This window comes from Aphelocoma coerulescens, chromosome 3 (assembly GCF_041296385.1).
Source record: "Aphelocoma coerulescens isolate FSJ_1873_10779 chromosome 3, UR_Acoe_1.0, whole genome shotgun sequence".
In the NCBI taxonomy this organism is placed as follows: Eukaryota; Metazoa; Chordata; class Aves; order Passeriformes; family Corvidae; genus Aphelocoma; species Aphelocoma coerulescens.
The window spans coordinates 71,189,754-71,208,605 of NC_091016.1; the positions used below are offsets into that span (position 1 = coordinate 71,189,754).

The 18,852-nt window shown below is 39.1% G+C and overlaps 1 protein-coding gene across 1 annotated transcript; it reads left to right on the forward strand.

The window, feature by feature from the left end:
• Positions 1 to 227: 227 nt before the first annotated feature.
• KIAA0408 (KIAA0408 ortholog) lies at positions 228 to 17,055 on the forward strand. The gene is made up of 6 exons (XM_069010816.1): positions 228 to 368; positions 4,519 to 4,715; positions 7,432 to 7,773; positions 8,156 to 8,235; positions 9,457 to 10,831; positions 12,638 to 17,055. Exons 1-6 carry the CDS (start codon positions 362 to 364, stop codon positions 12,806 to 12,808), a joined length of 2,172 nt encoding a protein of 723 aa, XP_068866917.1. The 5' UTR covers positions 228 to 361; the 3' UTR covers positions 12,809 to 17,055.
• Positions 17,056 to 18,852: the final 1,797 nt, after the last annotated feature.

An 18,852-nucleotide genomic window follows, 5' to 3' on the forward strand; every position in this document is an offset into this window, starting at 1 on the left:
TATAAAACCTAAAAATGTCCTGGACTTGGAGTTGTTTACACAAAATATGAGGAGATATAAAGTTACAAAGCTGGGGGTTGGAAGAGATGGCTTTAAAACCATCCTCCGTGCACTGACGTCACGTGGAAGCCAGCTGCGGGGATGATGCTGAACGGAACTGTTTTCCAGTTTGCAAAAGTTGAGGAGTTATTCAAAGAGAGTTGCAAATGCTGCCCCAGTTGAAAGATTGTGTCTTGCTTAGCTCTCTTGTTTCTTTTAAAGATCAAGATTCACAGAACAGGATCCCTGCTAGCTGTGTGTTTCATTGCTTTCGCTGCTGCCTAGAAATGGACTGAAAAACTCCAAAAGGATTTCTTATTCCATGAAAGGTATGGTTGCAGTTTATTTTAAGTCAGTGTTTTTGAACAGTTAAGATTAAAAAAGAAGGCAAATTTCTGATGTGGGAAACAGTTATTTAGACATCCCTCCAATGTTATTTATATGTAATGTCAGGTTCATATATGTTATATATGGTCTTTATTCTTAAAGTTCAGTTAGTTTTTTCAGTGCAGGCAGGGATATATTAACAAAACAGGGATGACAGATAGCATTGTGTGCACTTGAGTCCTCTCTTCTTTTCTCTGTTCTTTCTTTCTTTCTTTTTCTTTTTCTTTCTTTTCTTTTCTTTTCTTTTCTTTTCTTTTCTTTTCTTTTCTTTTCTTTTCTTTTCTTTTCTTTTCTTTTCTTTTCTTTTCTTTTCTTTTCTTTTCTTTTCTTTCTCTTCTCTTCTCTTCTCTTCTCTTCTCTTCTCTTCTCTTCTCTTCTCTTCTCTTCTCTTCTCTTCTCTTTTCTCTTCTCTTCTCTTCTCTTCTCTTCTCTTTCTCTTCTCTTTTCTTTCTCTTTTCTTTCTCTTTTCTTTCTTTGTCTCTCTTTCTCTCTTTCTCTTTCTTCTTTCTTTCTTCTTTCACTGTCTCTCATTTCTCCCTCTCTCTTTTCTTTCCCTTCCCTCACTCAAATGTACTTTCTTTTTATGTCTAAAGTGCGTGTTATCATGACACATGGCACACATTTATAATTGAACAAATACATATGTTTACAATTTTCCTAGTCATCCAAAGTACAGCACTTATTTGGAAATATAATTTGATTGCATTTTTTTCTGTAAAAACAAGGGAAGATTTTTGTATCTGAATGATTATGCACATCCAATCTGATTAAACTCTGTTGAAAAATATCATCTCAGCTGATGTCAAGCAGATTATTTTCAGAAGTTGCTAGAGGTTGTTTGCAAGCTATCTTGCATTTTTAATATGTGGCTAGAAAGGGTAAGATATGGGGGAATGATGACTAACATCAAATAGTTGCTTAAAATATTTTTTGCTTGAGAGGAGAAAGGGCTAAAAGAAAAGTTAAGGGAAAATGCAGCTGATGCAGACAAAATTGATTATTTGCTTAATTTGATTGCTGTAATGAGCTTCTGACCTTGTCTAGGACATGCAGAAATTGCCAATACTGCAAGAGCACAGATATTGTTCTGATCCACAGAGCAAATGATAATGTGGCATTTTACATGCCTTTGGGTTGCCTAAGCCACGTGAAATGCTCATGGGGAAATCTCGGTGCACTGTACACACAGAGGGTGTATTACCAAAACTGCACTATGTACTCCACCAAAATAACCCCAAACAGACCCAAAGGAAACACCAAGAAAAAAGAAAGGGGTGGGGACAAGAGAAGTAGAAATAGGAGTCAAAGTCTTTGAGGAACTGATCTACTGTACGACAGCAGTGAAGCTGTATAGTCATCCAGCTGCTAACATCAATAAACATGAGTTTTCTTCTCAGAATTTGTCAAGAGGAAATCCGAGAAGCCTAAGAAACAATACAAGCTTTTTGTGGATCTTAGAGCTACAAGTGACCATCTGTAACTTCTGTAACTATCCTTTTTCAAGACTTGATTTCCTTCTGACTGTCTTCAGTCTCTTTTTATAATCAGAGTTCCATATGAAACAATTTGAAAATTGTTAAGATGAATGCCAACATGGCAATAGTAGTTTCCAGCACTAAGGAAACACCAGAGGCCTTTTCAATGCTATATTCATGCTTGAAAGGAGTACATATTATATCTATTCTTGCATGTGTAAAAACAAATATGCTATACAGTATTGACCTTTCTAATAATGTGTGGCTGATTAAAGCATGGTCATTATTACTAAGTGCACTAGCAAAATCACCATTTGTGCAAGTTGTTGACAGATTATGTCTGCCTGTCTTGTTCATGACTTTATGGCATTTACATATGGGGGTCTTTAAATGTTTTTTTCTGGCATATATTTGTATAAGTATTATAGTGGAGCAGAGAGTTGACTTTTGTTTATTTCTCAGAGGTATCCTGAAAGGTTATAAAGACATAAATGTAGCCAAAACCAAAATCAAACGACAGTGCTAAAAATTGCAACCTTTCAATTAGCAAAGTGAGAAAGTACAGCAATATTCTTAAAATTCATTAGCAATAGATGCTTCAATTGCAATAGATCTTAACTGTAATAGAATTTTTTTGCAAATGTTTTTTGGTCAATGCTTACTGGAGTCTGGAACAAAGCCAAAATGCTGGCCTGGAGAAGTGCAGTCTCTGTAGCCTGGCTGCATTCCCCAAGAGGCCGTGAGCAAACCAGTACTTGGCTTCTTTTTTGACGGGAATTCTGTGCTGTCTTTCAGCAGCTCCTAGTTTCAAGGAATTTTATGGTTTTATGAAGTTGCTCTGTGTGTTTTTAGGCAGGGCAAAGAAGAAGGGTTTGAAATCTGTTTGTTGGTAGTTGAGGGACAGATTGTCATTTCAGAGACAAGTTTTTTACTCCAAGACAGGTGCTTGGGTAAACTGTTCTGCAAGCCCTGAGTTAAGGCTGGGCCCATGATGGCTTGGGAGATCCTGTGGGAGGGCTTCCTATGACCCAAAGTCCTGAGTAACGTGTTGGGTTTCATCTGAGCTTACTTGTACATGAAAGAAGCTGACTCCAAGTTTGGCATCATCTTCCCAGTCAGCTGAAATAATGCAGACACTGGTACGTGGTGATTACATGGTAGCCACAGCTGAATCAACAAGACTTGCCAGTAATGTACAGGATGGGGAAGAACTTTGCTCAGGAGTGAATTTTTATTATATCATAGAAAATGTGGGAAGTAAAATCAGCAGTTCCTGTGAATTGACAATCACTGATCATCAGTCAGGAAAAGGAACAAATTGCAGGAAGGTAAACTGGGATTACCCCTAGTTAACTCTCTGATAATTCATTTGCCTACCTATTTGGTTTCTGCCAGGAGACGAAAGAAGTGCAAAGGTATTTTACTACTAGAACTAGATTCCATGTCCACCTAGGTAACCCAACAACTGGCTTTGAGAGCTGAAGTTAACAAACTCAATTATCAATGCCTGTGCACCTGGCATTATATCACAGGAGCCATCATAACTGAATTAATGAGTGTTATTTCAGCCTTGCTGGCATAGTAAATGCTCTGATGGTAGTGGATTTTCTAGTGTAAAGCCTAAGAAAGCAAGAGGAACACCAGGCCTGTAAAACCTGTAATTGCTTTGCTCCAAAGTCAAAAGAGTAGATCTTAAATATTTCCCTTAAAACATGCCTGTTTAGTGGTTCAATTAATAGTTTTTTCATTTACAGACACTAAGATGCTAAAGACTTCTGAAGGGAAGAAACTGAAGCACAAATTAGTCTAATATTCTGAGAAAGGTTTTGAACAAAACTGGAGTTAGTGCTATTAGAGAATATTTTCTAGTTTTCCCTATGCTGGTCCTGAAACTAACATTTATAGATTTAGATTCCTAAAACCAAAATTCTTGAACTCTTTTTAGTGACCCACTGTCCTTTATATATAAATGATTTCTACTGTATATGTCTGTACTTGTTGTTAGCTTTCCTGTCCTGTCTTCCTTCATGAATTCCAAAGCATTCATGTAGCCATGAGAATTCCCTGCATATATCAAGTTTACAGTCTTCAATTGCCAAAAGAATGTATCAGTCTCTGTCGTGCTCCTTGCATGTGTGCAAGGAGTGCATGAGCAAACATGATGCCTTTACATTGGCAGTTGTCTTTTGAACAAACACAAAAATAGCTTTCACCCTCAAGGGCAGATCTTGCAGGATCCCAAGATCCTGAAGTGCCATTCAGTATTATACGGACTCAAATTCATTGAAAACACATTTACAGTGAAGAGTAATGGCAAAGATGCAAAGTGATCATGGTACAGATCCTGCTGTGGCAGATGTTACTGAATTCTGTGATGCTGAACGTGGGGTGTTCCACCTCTCCTTTCCAGACTGGGCATCTCTGCCTTTGGGTTTATGTCCTATACTGCTTAGTTCATCCATAGTTCAGACACGGTCCAGATAAATATCAAGCAATTGTGTAATTCTGTCTCCTGCAAGTACATTTGAGTTATTAATTTTGGGAATTTTCTTGGTTGTCTTTGTTCCCTGAAAGCTAGAATAAAACATAAGTAAGACTTACTCTCATAAACTTCCAGGAAACATTCAGGGAAGAAAGAAAAAAAGCAGAGCTGTCTTTGCTGTTGCACAGACTGTAGCCATGGACCTGCGTGAACAACTGGAGAATACCGAGAGGAACTGGAATAAAGAAAAAATGGAATTGCTGGAGAGATTTGACAATGAAAGGAAAGAATGGGAATGTCAATGGAAGGTCATGCAGAAGAAAATAGAAGAGGTACTTTTAAACAAAAATCTGAGCACTCATTTTCACTTGGTGTGAAGTGACATGGAGTCACTTCAATTTTTTTTTTTTCTGTATTATATCCTATTTCTTATGTGTCACTGTAAGTTTCTAATAGCTGATGAAGATCCTGAGATTAAGCAGTATTTCCAACTGCTCATTTAATAGTCATGCATACAAAGTAGGAGGTGAAATGTGGCTTTGTGTGCTATGAGATTATCGGTGCACATACTGCGGTGCACGTACTGGGCATGAGCCATGCTGCCTACATTATACATGCTTTTTTCAAGTACATACTGAACAATATGGGGATTAGAGAAGTGCATATCTAGAAACAAAAATTTAGGTATCATAATTGTCTAGCCAAAAGGATTTAGATGGCACAGGCCTGCTGGGGCAAATGGTAATATTAAAAATAATATATATATATGAAATACTGTGTGATACAGAATTATTCTGGCTAGAACCTGCTCCTTTTATGGATAACTTTTGGGACAGAAAACAGATACAGTAAATAGCATGAAAGTTCTGAAACCACTTGTGTTTACACATACTAGCAAACAGTCCCTGCCATTTGCAATGCATTTCCTTCCAGAAATAGAGCAATTATTTATTATTCTTTTATCCTCAAATTGTCCCTTCAGCCAAACCCTCTGACACTCTCTAATGCATTAGCTGAGTCTGCTGGGCAGCCTACAGAGGCAAGTTTTTTCATTAGTGAGCTTTCCACATTTTCCATCTAATATACACATGGGGTGGTTTCGCTTGCTCTCTGCCAGCACTGTCCTGTGGCTGAGCAACACAGGAATGTATGGCAGAGATGGCTCACATGAAAGTGCGAAGAAAAACAGTCAGAGCTAAAGGAATTGCAGCCATACACTGCACATTAAACCAGCCTGCAGGTGAGCTCCATAATGTCAGGTCTCTTATATTTTACCCACAGTTCTTGCAGACTTTGGTATGATGGTCTTTGCCACATTTTGTTTTTAGTGTTAGGACTTTTCTGTGCATCTTCCCTAATTTCACTGCCAGGCTGAGAATGCTCCAAAAGTTAGTAATGTGATCTGTGTATGTAGTTGAATTTCATTCTCTTAGGTATAAGAACTGTTTTGGAATGATGCTAATGAAAAGGTATTCTGGCTATTAGTAGATCTGACAATGTCAGCAAGGACTGTTTTCATCATATTCTTTATTAGCACAGAGATTAGGAAAGCATGACAGAGGCAGAAAAAGAGATAAAGAATGGAATGGGGCTGAGGGGAAGTGAATGAAGCAATTTGCTGGCTACTGCAGGGCCCAACAAAACTGCAGATGATATCCCAAGATCACTGGAATCCTAAGGTCCCCTCTTAAGCTGTGTCTATAGATGCTGCTGATTTCAGATGCCTGGCATTTCTTCTCCAAAAGCCACATGGCTGGAGAAAAGGAGAGATAGATACCTTTCAAATGCCATTATCTGTAGAAGGATTTCCTCAATAATACTTGTGTTCCCTTAGCTTGAATTTTACTTTGGTAGTTTTCTCTAGCCCACCAAACGTAACTTAATTCCTTCAGGAAGAATTGTGGGGTTTAGGAGTTGATATTAGAGTTATGGGGTGGTATCCTTCCTTCTTACTGGTAAGCTGAATCTGTATGAGGCTCTTATTTCTTGGAAATGGCAAAGTTCAGCCCTTAGTTTCCATGAGCAGCTGGTCTTTGGGAGTGAAATTTGAAAACCCAGGATGAGGTCAAGTGTTAAGTCTCTGAACGTGAGAATACTTCTAAGCCACAGCACTACCCATGAAATGGCCATATGTCCTTCATGTTGTTATTCTTTTCCACTGTCCTTCCAAAAGCTGTTGTGATGGCCTTGTGCACTCTGAGAGGGCAGGCAGATGGCTGTTCAGAGGTGCCTGTGTGCTTTCTTCGTGAGAGCAAGTTAAGAATGAATGTTTATAAAGAGCAGTGGGATTCTTGGCACTGGAAATTACACTGTAAGCAGAAGAGATTTTTATGATGTTGCTATTGTTTCTAATTTATAATTTACCACAGTTCCTAGTTTGAATGTGCTGGGTGACCAGAATTAACACCTCTTCATTTACTAATGAAGCCACTGGACCTCAGCAGACAGCATGAAAGAAGAGGGTCACAGGACATTGCCAAATAATACCATTCTGCAGTACTGACCTATCACTCCAGTCATAGGGAAGAATTCCACTTATCTGAGAACTGAGTCTGCTCTACTGCAGATGGTACTGTATTTGATGAGAATTCACTTCCCCTCCTTCAAATAACATACTTTAATAGGCTGTAACATAGCCAGAACACTCTCTCTCCCTCACATTCCCCCACATTCCCAATCCATCACATCACAGTTGTGTCCACCACAGTGTGTTGATATTACTTGTAAAACAACCATCCAGCTTTCAGCTCAAGGCAGGGCCAGTTATCTCATGAGATCGCTTCCAGTCCCAGCCATGGGTGGAAGCCATACATTAAAGCTATGGCAGAGAGTTTGAGAATGGTAGCAGCCCTTTCCTTATCCTGTGGCAATCATGGTGTGAGTTATCACACTAGGCGACTCAGCATTTTTCTACTAACATGTGTATAGAATCTTTCTAATCAGTGCTACTGAGAGAAGCATCATTCAAAACAGAAGATAAATATGGGGGCTTTGCCATACAGTTTGTTACAATACCATGATTTAATAGAATTTCTATTGTCTTTTCAGCTTTACCAGGAGGTGAAACTTAGAAGGGAGAGCAATATGACCGTCCATGATAGCAAGGCCATTCAGAGCAAGATGCTGCAGCTGTCCATGCATTCCCCTACTTTGCAAGAGAATGACACAGTGGAGCTGAACCATCAACACAATGTGGCAAATGACAGAATGGAGAAAGGGAGTTTGCTTGGTGTAACAGGACACGAATGGAAAGAACCCAGAGACAAGAGCAGAAACAATACCCTGTTAATGGACAATCTGGCCTTTGAGAGCCACAAGGAACCTGAAAACAGCCTCAGCATTAAAACTTCCGAGAAAAATACCAAGAATTATATTGGTGATCTCAATGTAGTAAGTGAAGTATGATCATGTTTCAGTTACAAGGGGGAGGAAAACACTGAGGACTTTGGCCTGCCAGCTTAAGCTAAAGAACTGATCTCCCTGATTTTGGCTTTTCACAAGTCACTGTCTCTACTTCCTCCTAGGTTTTTTCACAAGTCACTGTCTCTACTTCCTCCTAGGTTTGCTATCAGTGAGTGCCTTCTCACTGTTTAAATGTGTTAACAGTATGCTCTTTACCTCTGTTCACAAGGTGGGGGCATTTTTGTATCTTTTCTTGAACTACTTCCCTCTGCTGTGAATCTTAAATGCAAATGACCACAAGTTTCAAACTAATTCTGGAGATACCATTTAAAATGTATATATTAAAAGACTGTTTTTTATATTTATAAAGGCTCTTAAAGAACTTGCCAGAGTCAGTGAAGAATTATGCAGCTATCAAGAGGAAATTCGAAAGAAGTCCAATCACAGAAGGTAAAAACATGTTCGGACTTCTCATTTTAGAGGAAGAAAATGAATAATGCTTCTTATGCTTTTCCCTTTGAAGGCATGTTTGCTGATGGATTTATTAGTAGTTGGGCAGTTCCTACCCTCCTAGGGTTTCAGTGCTCAGCATAAAACATTCAAATAAAATATGCTGAAATATGATACAAAGGCATGTTTTACTAGTAAAATGGATTTTATCTACAGATATCTACAGATTTTATCTACAAATTCAGATTATTATTTATATGAGATGAAATTGTATTTTTTCTAATGGCTGTACAGAGGATTGGGAAAGTGAACAGATATTTCTGTCTGCTCTAGCCCCATTTCCATGTCGTTTTATACAACATATGTATGGGTTTGTACAACCACTGTATGGGTTTGTCATGCTGGGAAGTTTCTTACTTAAAGCCCAAATCTAGCCTTAAGCATGGGGGATGTGTCAGGAGCTGATGATCCAAGAGTACAAAGAAGGCAAGAGAGGGAAGGACAACCATACATTTGTACTAATGGAAAGATGGCAAGTCAGACCCTGAAAAATATGTCCAGTGAACATTCCATCGTGTTAAAAATTCAATGTTCAGAGTCTTCTCTAGCAAAAAACAGACTGTCTCTTGAGTTGTGCAGAAATTCTCAGATCTTCTCAGATGCTCCCAAAGATCAGAGGGATTTCTCACACTCTGCCATGTGATCAGTTGAACGTCTGTCACTAATTTATTATTTTAGCTGGGCTGCTGTTTGTATCTTTAAAGCAAATAGATTGATAGCTGATGCATAACTTCTAAAGGTGCTTTTTTAACAGATCTCAAAAGACAGATCTCATGTGCAGGGTTATGAAACCTACACAAGGGATACACTGTGTCCTACAGCTTTCTTCATTCAGCTCATAGTCAGGCAGACTCAGGAGTCATTAGAACAAGATCCTACTGTCCTTACTGTAGCATAGATAAGAAAACAGCCATCTAAAAAACTCAGAAGAAGAATTTTAGTGGCAAAGGAAAGGATTTGTTGACCTTTGTTGACCTTTCCTCAAATATTTCACGTGTGTTTTGATTATTCTGGGTGTAACAGCTGCAACAAAACTGCTCCCAAACCTTTTTAAGTAGCCAGTGTTAAAACACCTGCTCCTGGGGAGAATTAAGCCATGCTGAGGTTCTCTGGACGGTTCCTTATTGCTCATCCCTAAAACACCTCTTCTGTTATTTCCAGAATGAAGTCACTTCCTTTCCTGGGGGAATTTGAGGAAACCCAAAACACAGTTATTCTGCCTGAGATGAACCATGTGTCCAGCAATGAATCACAGACTTCAGCTGCTTTTGAAACAGAGGAACATAATAATAGGAAGAATCTGATGAGGTCCACCAAGGCTTTGAAAGATATTTCTTATGGTGGTCTTACTGGTGACATAGGAAAAGATTTCAGACCTTGGCAAAAGAAAGAAGCTCCACCAGTTCCTCCACGGAGCACTTCTCGGCACCTAACAAACTCACTTTCTGCAGTTGTACAGCTTACAGAAGCACCAGTAAGAGATCCAGGCATCAAAAGCAATTGCAAGGCTCCGGATTGTTGGAATGGAGGGAAACTGAGGAATCCTTCACCTGCAAACAAGAAAATATCTGCAGCAGCCTGTGCAAATGAAGGGCAGGCTGTGAAAGTCCCTGTGATGGTAACTGCTGCAATACCTGTAACCAAAAATGACTGCAATGTTCCAACAAGTTTCTGCCACAACACATGGGCATTTGATATGGGCAAGCTTGGAAAAGACAATAAAAATGAGCCTTCCCCACTGTCAGCCCAAAAGAGTTGTTCAGATGGAAATATGGCCCAAAGCAACAAGATGCACCAGAAACAAAATACCAAGTCTCACAGCAGCCCTTTTTACAGCAATGACTTTTATGGCCCTGCTACCCTGCACAATGATCTTTTGGAAGACACCAGGTATACTTTGGGAAAGAACCAAAGAAATGAAATGCTAGCAGCAAAGATTGATGAGTTTAATCGGACTGTCTTTCACACAGATAAAGGTAACAGTGCTCTGCAACAAACTCAGGTGCCTCAAACAGCATCAGAAGATCACAAACCCTGTGGTCCACTGTGTGACTCTGCTACTAGCAGGGCAGAAACTGTAAATACATCTTGTGTTTCAAATCCCAACCTCTCTCCAGCAAAGGAGCAAGAAACTAGCAACCCCAGCAAAGCTGTCAGGACAGCAGGGCAGCAAAAACACTTGAATGGACTTCCAAATACTAGTGGTTATAGGCACATGCTACAGGAGCATGACTGGAGACCAAGTAATTTATCCGGTCGCCCGCGTTCAGCTGACTCAAGGTCGAACTACGGTGTTGTGGAAAAGCTTTTGAAAACCTATGAAAAATCAACAGCGACTTCTCCGTGTAGTGCAAAATGCTGCAAAGATAAGTGGGCACAGGCAAATTCTGAAATCACCAATGGGGGTTGTGAGACACTGAGTCAGTATTTAGAAATGCTCCAGATTGAGCAAGAAAAGCAAGACTTTCCAAGGAATTCAGCCAGGCATATTGGGCAGCAACTCAAGCAAGGAAAAGAGAGACAGAAGTTACCAGAGGTAAGGTTCATAAGAATGGCAAAAACAAAACAATTTTGTTTCATAACAAGCCTCAGACTCTAAAATGGGGCAGACTAACATTACATTGTAAATAGTTATGTAAAAATAGATACGTTAGGCCAGGATCTGGATGAATCAGGAGCATTGCCTCTGCAGATTACAGAGTTGTGGGAAGGCAGGAGCATGTAAGTAAGAATGAGCAGTGAAGGCATATGCCAGATTCTGATCCCTGCTGCTGTTCTGTAAAGCTAGTTCTTTACTGCAGAGCAGTTATGCTAGGATTGAACTAGTGAGAGCTTCCAATCAGGTTTTAACACCCTCTCTCCTTCCTTTAGCTGATGTGTTATGTCATAAGACTTCCCATAGGGCTTAAGCAAACTTGGCCATGCCCCAAACCCTAGACGTCCTAGGTAACATTCTTCAGTATCCAGGGTGCTCTTTGGTTCAGGATTTCCTTGGAACTGCCTATGACAAGGGGTATTGTGGCTCCATAAAGTTTCCATTAATAAAGTAACCTTCTCTTACTCATGTCTCAGTTCCAGATTCTCCTATATATTCAAGCATAGACTCACAGAAACAGAAGAGCATGGCATGACTAATTAATTTATATTTGGCTGAAGTTTATTTTCAGAAGTTTAGAAATACTGCCTTTGCCAACATTCTTTCTTAATAAAAAAGCAAACAGATGGTTTGAAAAACACGCTGTAAGTTGCAGGTTCTGTAAAAGTCCACAAAAAGCACAGAGATATGCCTCTGGGAATCTCAAAAAAGATAAGGCAGGTGTGTTTTGAGCTGAGAAACTTAAATGGGTTCAGGCTGCCATCTGGTATGCCTTAAACTGTCACAAATTCACAGACTTCAGTGGAGCTATATGGATTGAAGCAGCTGAGAATCTGACCATGCAGATTTTCTTCTGCATGTCTTTCCGACAGCCTTGCAGTGATGCAATGTCTTGCTTAACAGGCACATCTTTACTTCAGCACAGAAAGAAAAACGCCATGAAGCTTCTGATTTCTTTTTCATCCAATAAACTTTCGACAGGCAAACAAATTTTCATCAATGAATATGGAGGAAAGGAATAATGACTTTTTCCACAGGCTCACATTTTATGTTGTCATTTCTATCTGTAGAAACTAGGTGTAGAATACTGCCTGATCAGGATCTACCATTTAAGTCCAGCAGAATTAATGTCACAGAGATGTAAAGTACTACATGTGGCATGAGGTACTGGGTTTATTTTCATTTTTTCCAATTTACATCAATATAGCTATAGTCAAAATCAGTTTGGTTTCCTCTGTGTTTATATCTCTGCAGGTAGACATGACACTGTATTAACACATAACCATTCTGAATTAGTTACCAAGTTAAACAGCTTCACACTGAACTAATGGAAACAGAGTTTCCTGAAATAGGATCTACCAAAAAATGCCTGAAAAGTATGTAAATCATACTCCAGTAATATCAGATGATATTCTGAGTTCTACACTTGGAATAGTTCACAGCATTCACTGACAGAAAAACTTCCAGAAACTAAGAGATAAGAGGCGAATGTCAGTTTTGTCTTGCACTATCATTTTATACCTTTCCTTGTGTCTGACACTTGTCTTCATGTATTTTAAACCACAACTGATGTGAGAATCCCTGTCCATAGAAATAGCTGTTCTTTTGCATTCTGTGCATTGCTGTACTCCTTTTAATAGCTTCCAACCACCTGTTCTGAGGTCATCACAAATGTCTTCCTGCATTCCCGCTGCATTCCACAAAAGCTGTGACTTGTTAAAGCAAGGAATTGCCTTTGTGTTCTAGATATGTGTGCCAGCTAAATGTTCAAGTGAGAAGGGCTTCTCCCGTCCCGCTCGGCCAGCAAATCGACGCCTACCTTCCAGATGGGCATCCAGATCCCCGTCAGCACCTCCCGCTGTGAGAAGAACGGTATACAACTCTGTCTCCTTTCGGTCAGAGACCTCAGTAGTCTGAACCCAGAGCTGGGTTGGATGGTGGTGTGAAAGCTCTATGCCTCACTACAACTGTGTTTGGTATGTGTCATAGCAACCAGTTCCACACTGTTGTGTTTTGTCCAAGAGTGACCCCCACCACATGCCGGACAAAACGTTCTGAATCTTAGGTCATCATCACCATGGTCTTCAGTGTTTTTATTGAAACAAAATAGCTATATCCCTGGTTTTCTCTGGGTCTTTTTGTTTTTTATCAAATAGCTCACAAGGAATTTCTTTTGAACAGCATCTTTCTTAATTTGCCAATCAATTTTGAGTTGAAACAATGTATAGTGCTGTATATTCTGACTCTTCTGCAAACAGCAGAACGTAAAGCTGTATGCATGATCATGTGTTTGTAGGTGCATGTGTTGGACTAGGAAGTATACAGGCCTGTATTTAGAAGAGACAAACTGTGCTAGTGTTGACATTGAAATTACAACCTATATGCCTACATATATATATATACTTTGTGTTTATTTTAAGAAGTTTGAAATATACAGTCCTGATGACATTTATATTTTGTATATCTTTTACATAGGTTCACAGGTGTAGTATTTAATGTAAAAAAACTAAATATGCATTTTTTGTGACTGATCGCAGTGATAATGCCTTGCACAATATGTATCTGAAGCAGACTAGCTTGACTGATTTGTCAGTCATGCTTCATAGCATCCTTGTTCAGTTTCCCAACCCTTATGCTAGGTTAAAATACCCAAACATATTTTTTCTGAATTAAAATATTATATTATTTGTAATACATTAGCCTTTTTCAGCACCAGAGACATTTCTGAAATATTCCAAACCCTTTACAAAGCTTAAATGTGCCATTATATATATAGCATACTGTAAACACTTGGGTAAATTCAACTACTGTAACATACAATTTATGAAGGGAAGAAAAGGGTTGTATATGCTCAATTCTGTAAAACTTATTTTTCCTTCTAGCATTATACTTTGAGGTTTGGCAAAGTCAGGTAACAGTGGACTTGTTTACTTTCACTCAAGGCAGGAGAACAAGCGCCGTTGTTCCCAGTGCTGCAGCCACACTCCTTTTTTACTCTTCTCCTAGACTAGAGTGCCTGAGCCACTTGAAAATTCCCTGCTCCTGGACTGACTTGTGGCAGTCAGTTATGAAGTTTACTTGCACTCTGGCAAAAAGCTGCATCTAGTACGGAAATATTGCATTGAGGTATGATCACAATGGTGCCCGAAATTCTGACACATGGCGTTGCAACTCTGGTGTTGCAATCACTTGACTTGGTATTATTTGCCATCTGAATGACATGCACAGAGCCTGGCTTGTTCCTTCCCCACAGTGTGAAAGAAGTATGGATGCTATCCAGGCTCTGAACTTTCAGAAAGACAGTGTCCTTCATCCTGGAATTTTTGCACCTTTTGTTAGGCTGTTGCTGGATGCACAGTGCAGTAATGATGATAAATGTTACCTTTAAACAGCATGTCTAGGTCAAAAGGAGTAAAGAGGCACTTCTTCAACATCAGCCTGATCTTGTCTGGCAACTTTTCTTCTTCTGGAGAAACATAGTGTGTTGAAAGGAATTTCAAAAATCATCCCGGGATCCATTAATGTGCACATCTTCTTTTGTGAATGTAAAAAGGATTTCAGAGAGAGTGTAGGCTTTCGTCCTAGTGAATTGTATATGTGGCAATATAGGGAAAATTTAATGTGCTTAATTTGGTAGTGATCTGTTGTTCTACTCCAGTCTTGTTGAGAATTCACACCTTTTTCCTTCCTTTTAGGACCTTATTCTTCTTTCTTCTGCACAACTTTGATTTTGAAGAGAAAGAAAACAGGAGGCCATGTGTTCTGAGCAATAGCCTGTATGGTAGTATTGGTAACAGTTCAGGCTTGCCAATATTGGAGTAAGGAGGCATTAGAGCCATAAATCCCAATTTATCATGCAATTATGGCTGTCTGCTTGGCAAAAAACACTCAGAGTAATTTGCTCTATCTAGATTTCTGGTCCTTTCTAGGTCTATCCCACAGTACATGAACACTCCAAGCAAATCAACAATTCATCAAAACTTACTCAGATATTATTGCAAAATTATTGCTGGAAAAGATACAAGGACAGAAAATCTTGAAGAAAAGTTATACATTTCAGATAGAGACAAAAATCTGTGGGCTCAAGTGAAAAATCAAGAGTTCTATAAATTTGACTGTTTGCCCTAATTTAGAGATTATACTCCATTAGCTTCCTCAGAACTAGAAAATTAGACATGATTTATGGTAAATTTGGAACATGGCTTAATATTCTATCTAACTGTGGAAATTAGCAAACCAAAATACTTTGCAAATTGACCTTTTAAATGCCTAAGTAGCTGACCAGCTTTGAATGCCTAATGCTGAGGGAAGGGTAATAGGTGAGAATTGTAAAAAATATGGTTCTTAACTTCAGTCACTGTTGACTGCAAAAACACTTCTTTAAATTACCTTTATGGTGAAGTTAAGCAGTTTTGTTCTGAAAAATTGTGGTGCACTTTTGTTTGAAGTATGTAACTACAAAAGCATTTCCCTTGATTAGTCAGTGAAGGTGTTTCTTTAGTTCCCTTCAGTTTCTTTGGTTGCCTTTAACATAGACCACATTGTTGAATCACAGAGAAAGGATCAAATACCAACAACATTCCCTGATGTATGTAAGTCAAATGAACAGAAGGTTTTTGAAATAAACTAATAGGTCAAGGATGAGTCCATTTTGTCAAGATTTTCTGTGTCCGTCTACAGACATTGGTTCTGACGTCAGTATCAAAAAGTATCAAAAGTGGTGTCTTTGGTCTGCAGGTGGCTAGTTGGAAATACTAACTTTAGAAAATTGCCACTGTCACTGTTTACATATTCTCTTCAACTGCACTTGTAACAGGGCCAATGGACTGTGGTGATTTTTCTAGTTCCCATAACTGTGTTTATTGAACCATAATATTCACTTATCTGCTGTACAGAAAAAAGCTCTGCTGGACTTTCAGGTTCCCCTGTGTTGTTTCTGACAAGGAAATCTATACATATACACACACCTGTGCAAGAAGCACAAATGATCTAAGCATAATTTGACCTTCCTATTAATCCTAATGTCACTTATGGAAGCAGTGAATTTTGTAAACCTGTTTCTAAAATAGGTTTTAATAATTTTACTCCTCCATACTCTGTCTCAAGTCTTAATGCAGATACACGTTGTTCTTACTTGCACTCTGAATTAGTCTGTATTTCATGTTTATGGGACTTCGTAATTCCCTGGAGAGACAGAGCCAGCTGCCCATTGAAATGGGGATGCCACTAGGAATCAGCTGGCTGGTACTTAGTTGACAGAAAGCATCATTCTCCCTCACGCTGGGAGATGGAGCCATAATCTTACCACACCCTTTTAAGGAGGAGTGGGGCAGGGTAGACACATATAGAAAAGAATCACTTAGATCTTACCTGCATATGCAACAGAGCTGGCCACCTGGAGGCTAGAAAACTGGCCTGACTCAGACCCTCTGCTGGAGGCAGGAGTAGAGGAAAAAAATTCCCTTTAAAACCTCTGGGTATCATTCCTCAAACTCAGAGTACATTTCCATTAGGTCTTTTGCCTTTACAGTGTAAGTGACAAACTTAGGAATCTTTAAAATGTTGCTGAAGGAATGAATTTTTTTGTTCTCCAGCAACAACAGAATTGCCTTTCACTATTACACACACTGTAAGAGAGTTGGCTGTTATATATAGGAAAGGATTGGCAATCAGTGTAATAGGATTCTCCAGAGCATTCAGAATACCAACTTATTTCTCCAGATGTCTATTTAAAAAATTGTTTTTTTAAATAGGGATTTTGTATCCAAATGTCTTCAACAGCATTTTAGCAAAGATCTACAGCAATCCAGAAGGCAGGCCCAAGAACTTATGCAATTCTCACAGTGCTTCTATGCAAAGAATTTAATTGGCTTTGAAATCTGTAATATACAACTCTAGCCATTATACTGCTGATATTCTCTACTGGACTCATTTGTAATGATGTCTTTAGTTGTGTACATGCTCTTTAAACTGGGATGTGCTCTAAATGCACTAAATCAAAGCCCCTTGTTGCCTCTGGCCTTTCCACCCCTCTTTGATTTGCAGTGTGTACTTTTATGCAGTTTATTGCTGTTGGTCTATATGTATATGTCATACCATAGGACTTTCTCTCTGTACTGCAGCCAAAATATTTTTTGGACAGGCTGTTCTAAAATGTACTGGTATTACTATTGCCATTCACAAATATATTAGATCTTTATCTATTGTTTTGCATCACTGAAAATGCACTTTCTTCATCCATTGTTAATGGCATACATTACACAAAACTTGTGCTTTTGTTTTTTGAAGTGACAATTCATCTGCTTTTGCAGTTTGGTTCTACCCCTCTCCCTTGGACCTTTTCTGTTGGCAAAGTTCTTGCATCAGCAGAGACGAGTTTCTGATGTGTCCAGTTGATCCAGTTGCTGTGTGGCCATGGCAGCTCATACCTAAGGGTGCCTTGCTAACTGTGTTACTGTACAAAGAATTGTACCAGAATTTCCATGGGATAAGAGAGATTGAACCATCAACATGATCAAAGTGAACATGTTGTTAATGCCTTTTCTCTAGTACCTGCTGTCAGCTCTATTTCTGTTAAAGGGTCTGGAGTTTGATTCCTCCTAGTGGTGCATGTTTGTGTGTGTATGGCCAAGATTCACTGAAAAATGACACTGTAGGGGAGTCCATATATGTTATATTTTAAAATCAGATTATCTAATATGTGACCCCAAAATATACTGCTCTAGTGCATGAGATAATTTTTCCCTTTACTACGGAGTAGATGCAATCTCAAAATGAATGGTGGGAAGAGAGCAGGCCCTGCACAAGTGTGTTTAATGTATGTAATACAAGTAAGCAAGCTATGCTGGCTGATATCACTGGGTGAATTAAATCCCTTGACTAGTCAACTCATTAAAGCCAGAGGTTCTTTACTATTAGGTCTCAGTGGATGTATAGACTTCTACTAACCTGCTAATGTGTCACAGGGATTGTAATGCTGAGGAGGCTGATTTTGGTTGCTCCTCCACCTGGAGGGGGGCCACTGCCTGCGGCAGATGTGCCTGCATAATCTTTTGCCAGTACCCTGAAATTTCCCTAAATGAGTTTACTGCAGCTAGAATAATTTCTAAATCATATTCACAGTAGGAAAGGACTGTCATTGAAGAAAATTGCACTCATATGTGAACTCTGCAAACATGACACTGCCAGCTGGCATGGTGGCACAGAAAATCATTCTGAATTTTACTTCTGTATCACAAGATATCTGCAGCAGGTCAGCTGTTCTGTACCATATATGATGTAGAGCTGCTTAAGATGTTGTTGGAAGAACACCACAGCCAGATATGTGTGTACCTATGTCCTGCTTGTTTCTTTGCAGGATCTTTCTAGTTTCCACAAAGATATTCTGATTGTTTTGGGAGTTTGGGATTTTTTTTCTTCCAAATTCAGCTGAAGACTGTTGACCTACCCATGCTGTTGCTGGTAAGAAGTCTCATAGGAGTTCCTCTGAAGCCAAAATATCTACTTAGAGAAGTAGCTGCCTACCAAAGGAGGTAAGATGGTGAGATGTGAGTTGAACAAGCCAGTTCACAAACTGGTTCATACACTCTTACATCTTTGTGTACACACACACACATACCCATATCTTAGGAACTTTTCCTCCAAGAAGTCTCACAGTGTCCAGTGCAGCTGGTTTTTGCTGTAAGACACTATTCACTGCACATATGAACACCACAGTCAGACACAATAGTACATACAGAAAAATGATGTCTAATATTGTATATAAACAGACTCCTTCCAAAGAATGGTACTGAAATTTTTACATAAAAATATCATGGGACTTAATGGGATCCAGCAGTTTCTGAAAGCCCAATTTCATGTAAGTAAATGCAATCAAATCTTTTAATGAAAGAAATGTGCTTACCCATGTCATCTTTTCCTTCAAACTATTACAAGCCTACCTTACAGCTCTGATCCTGACT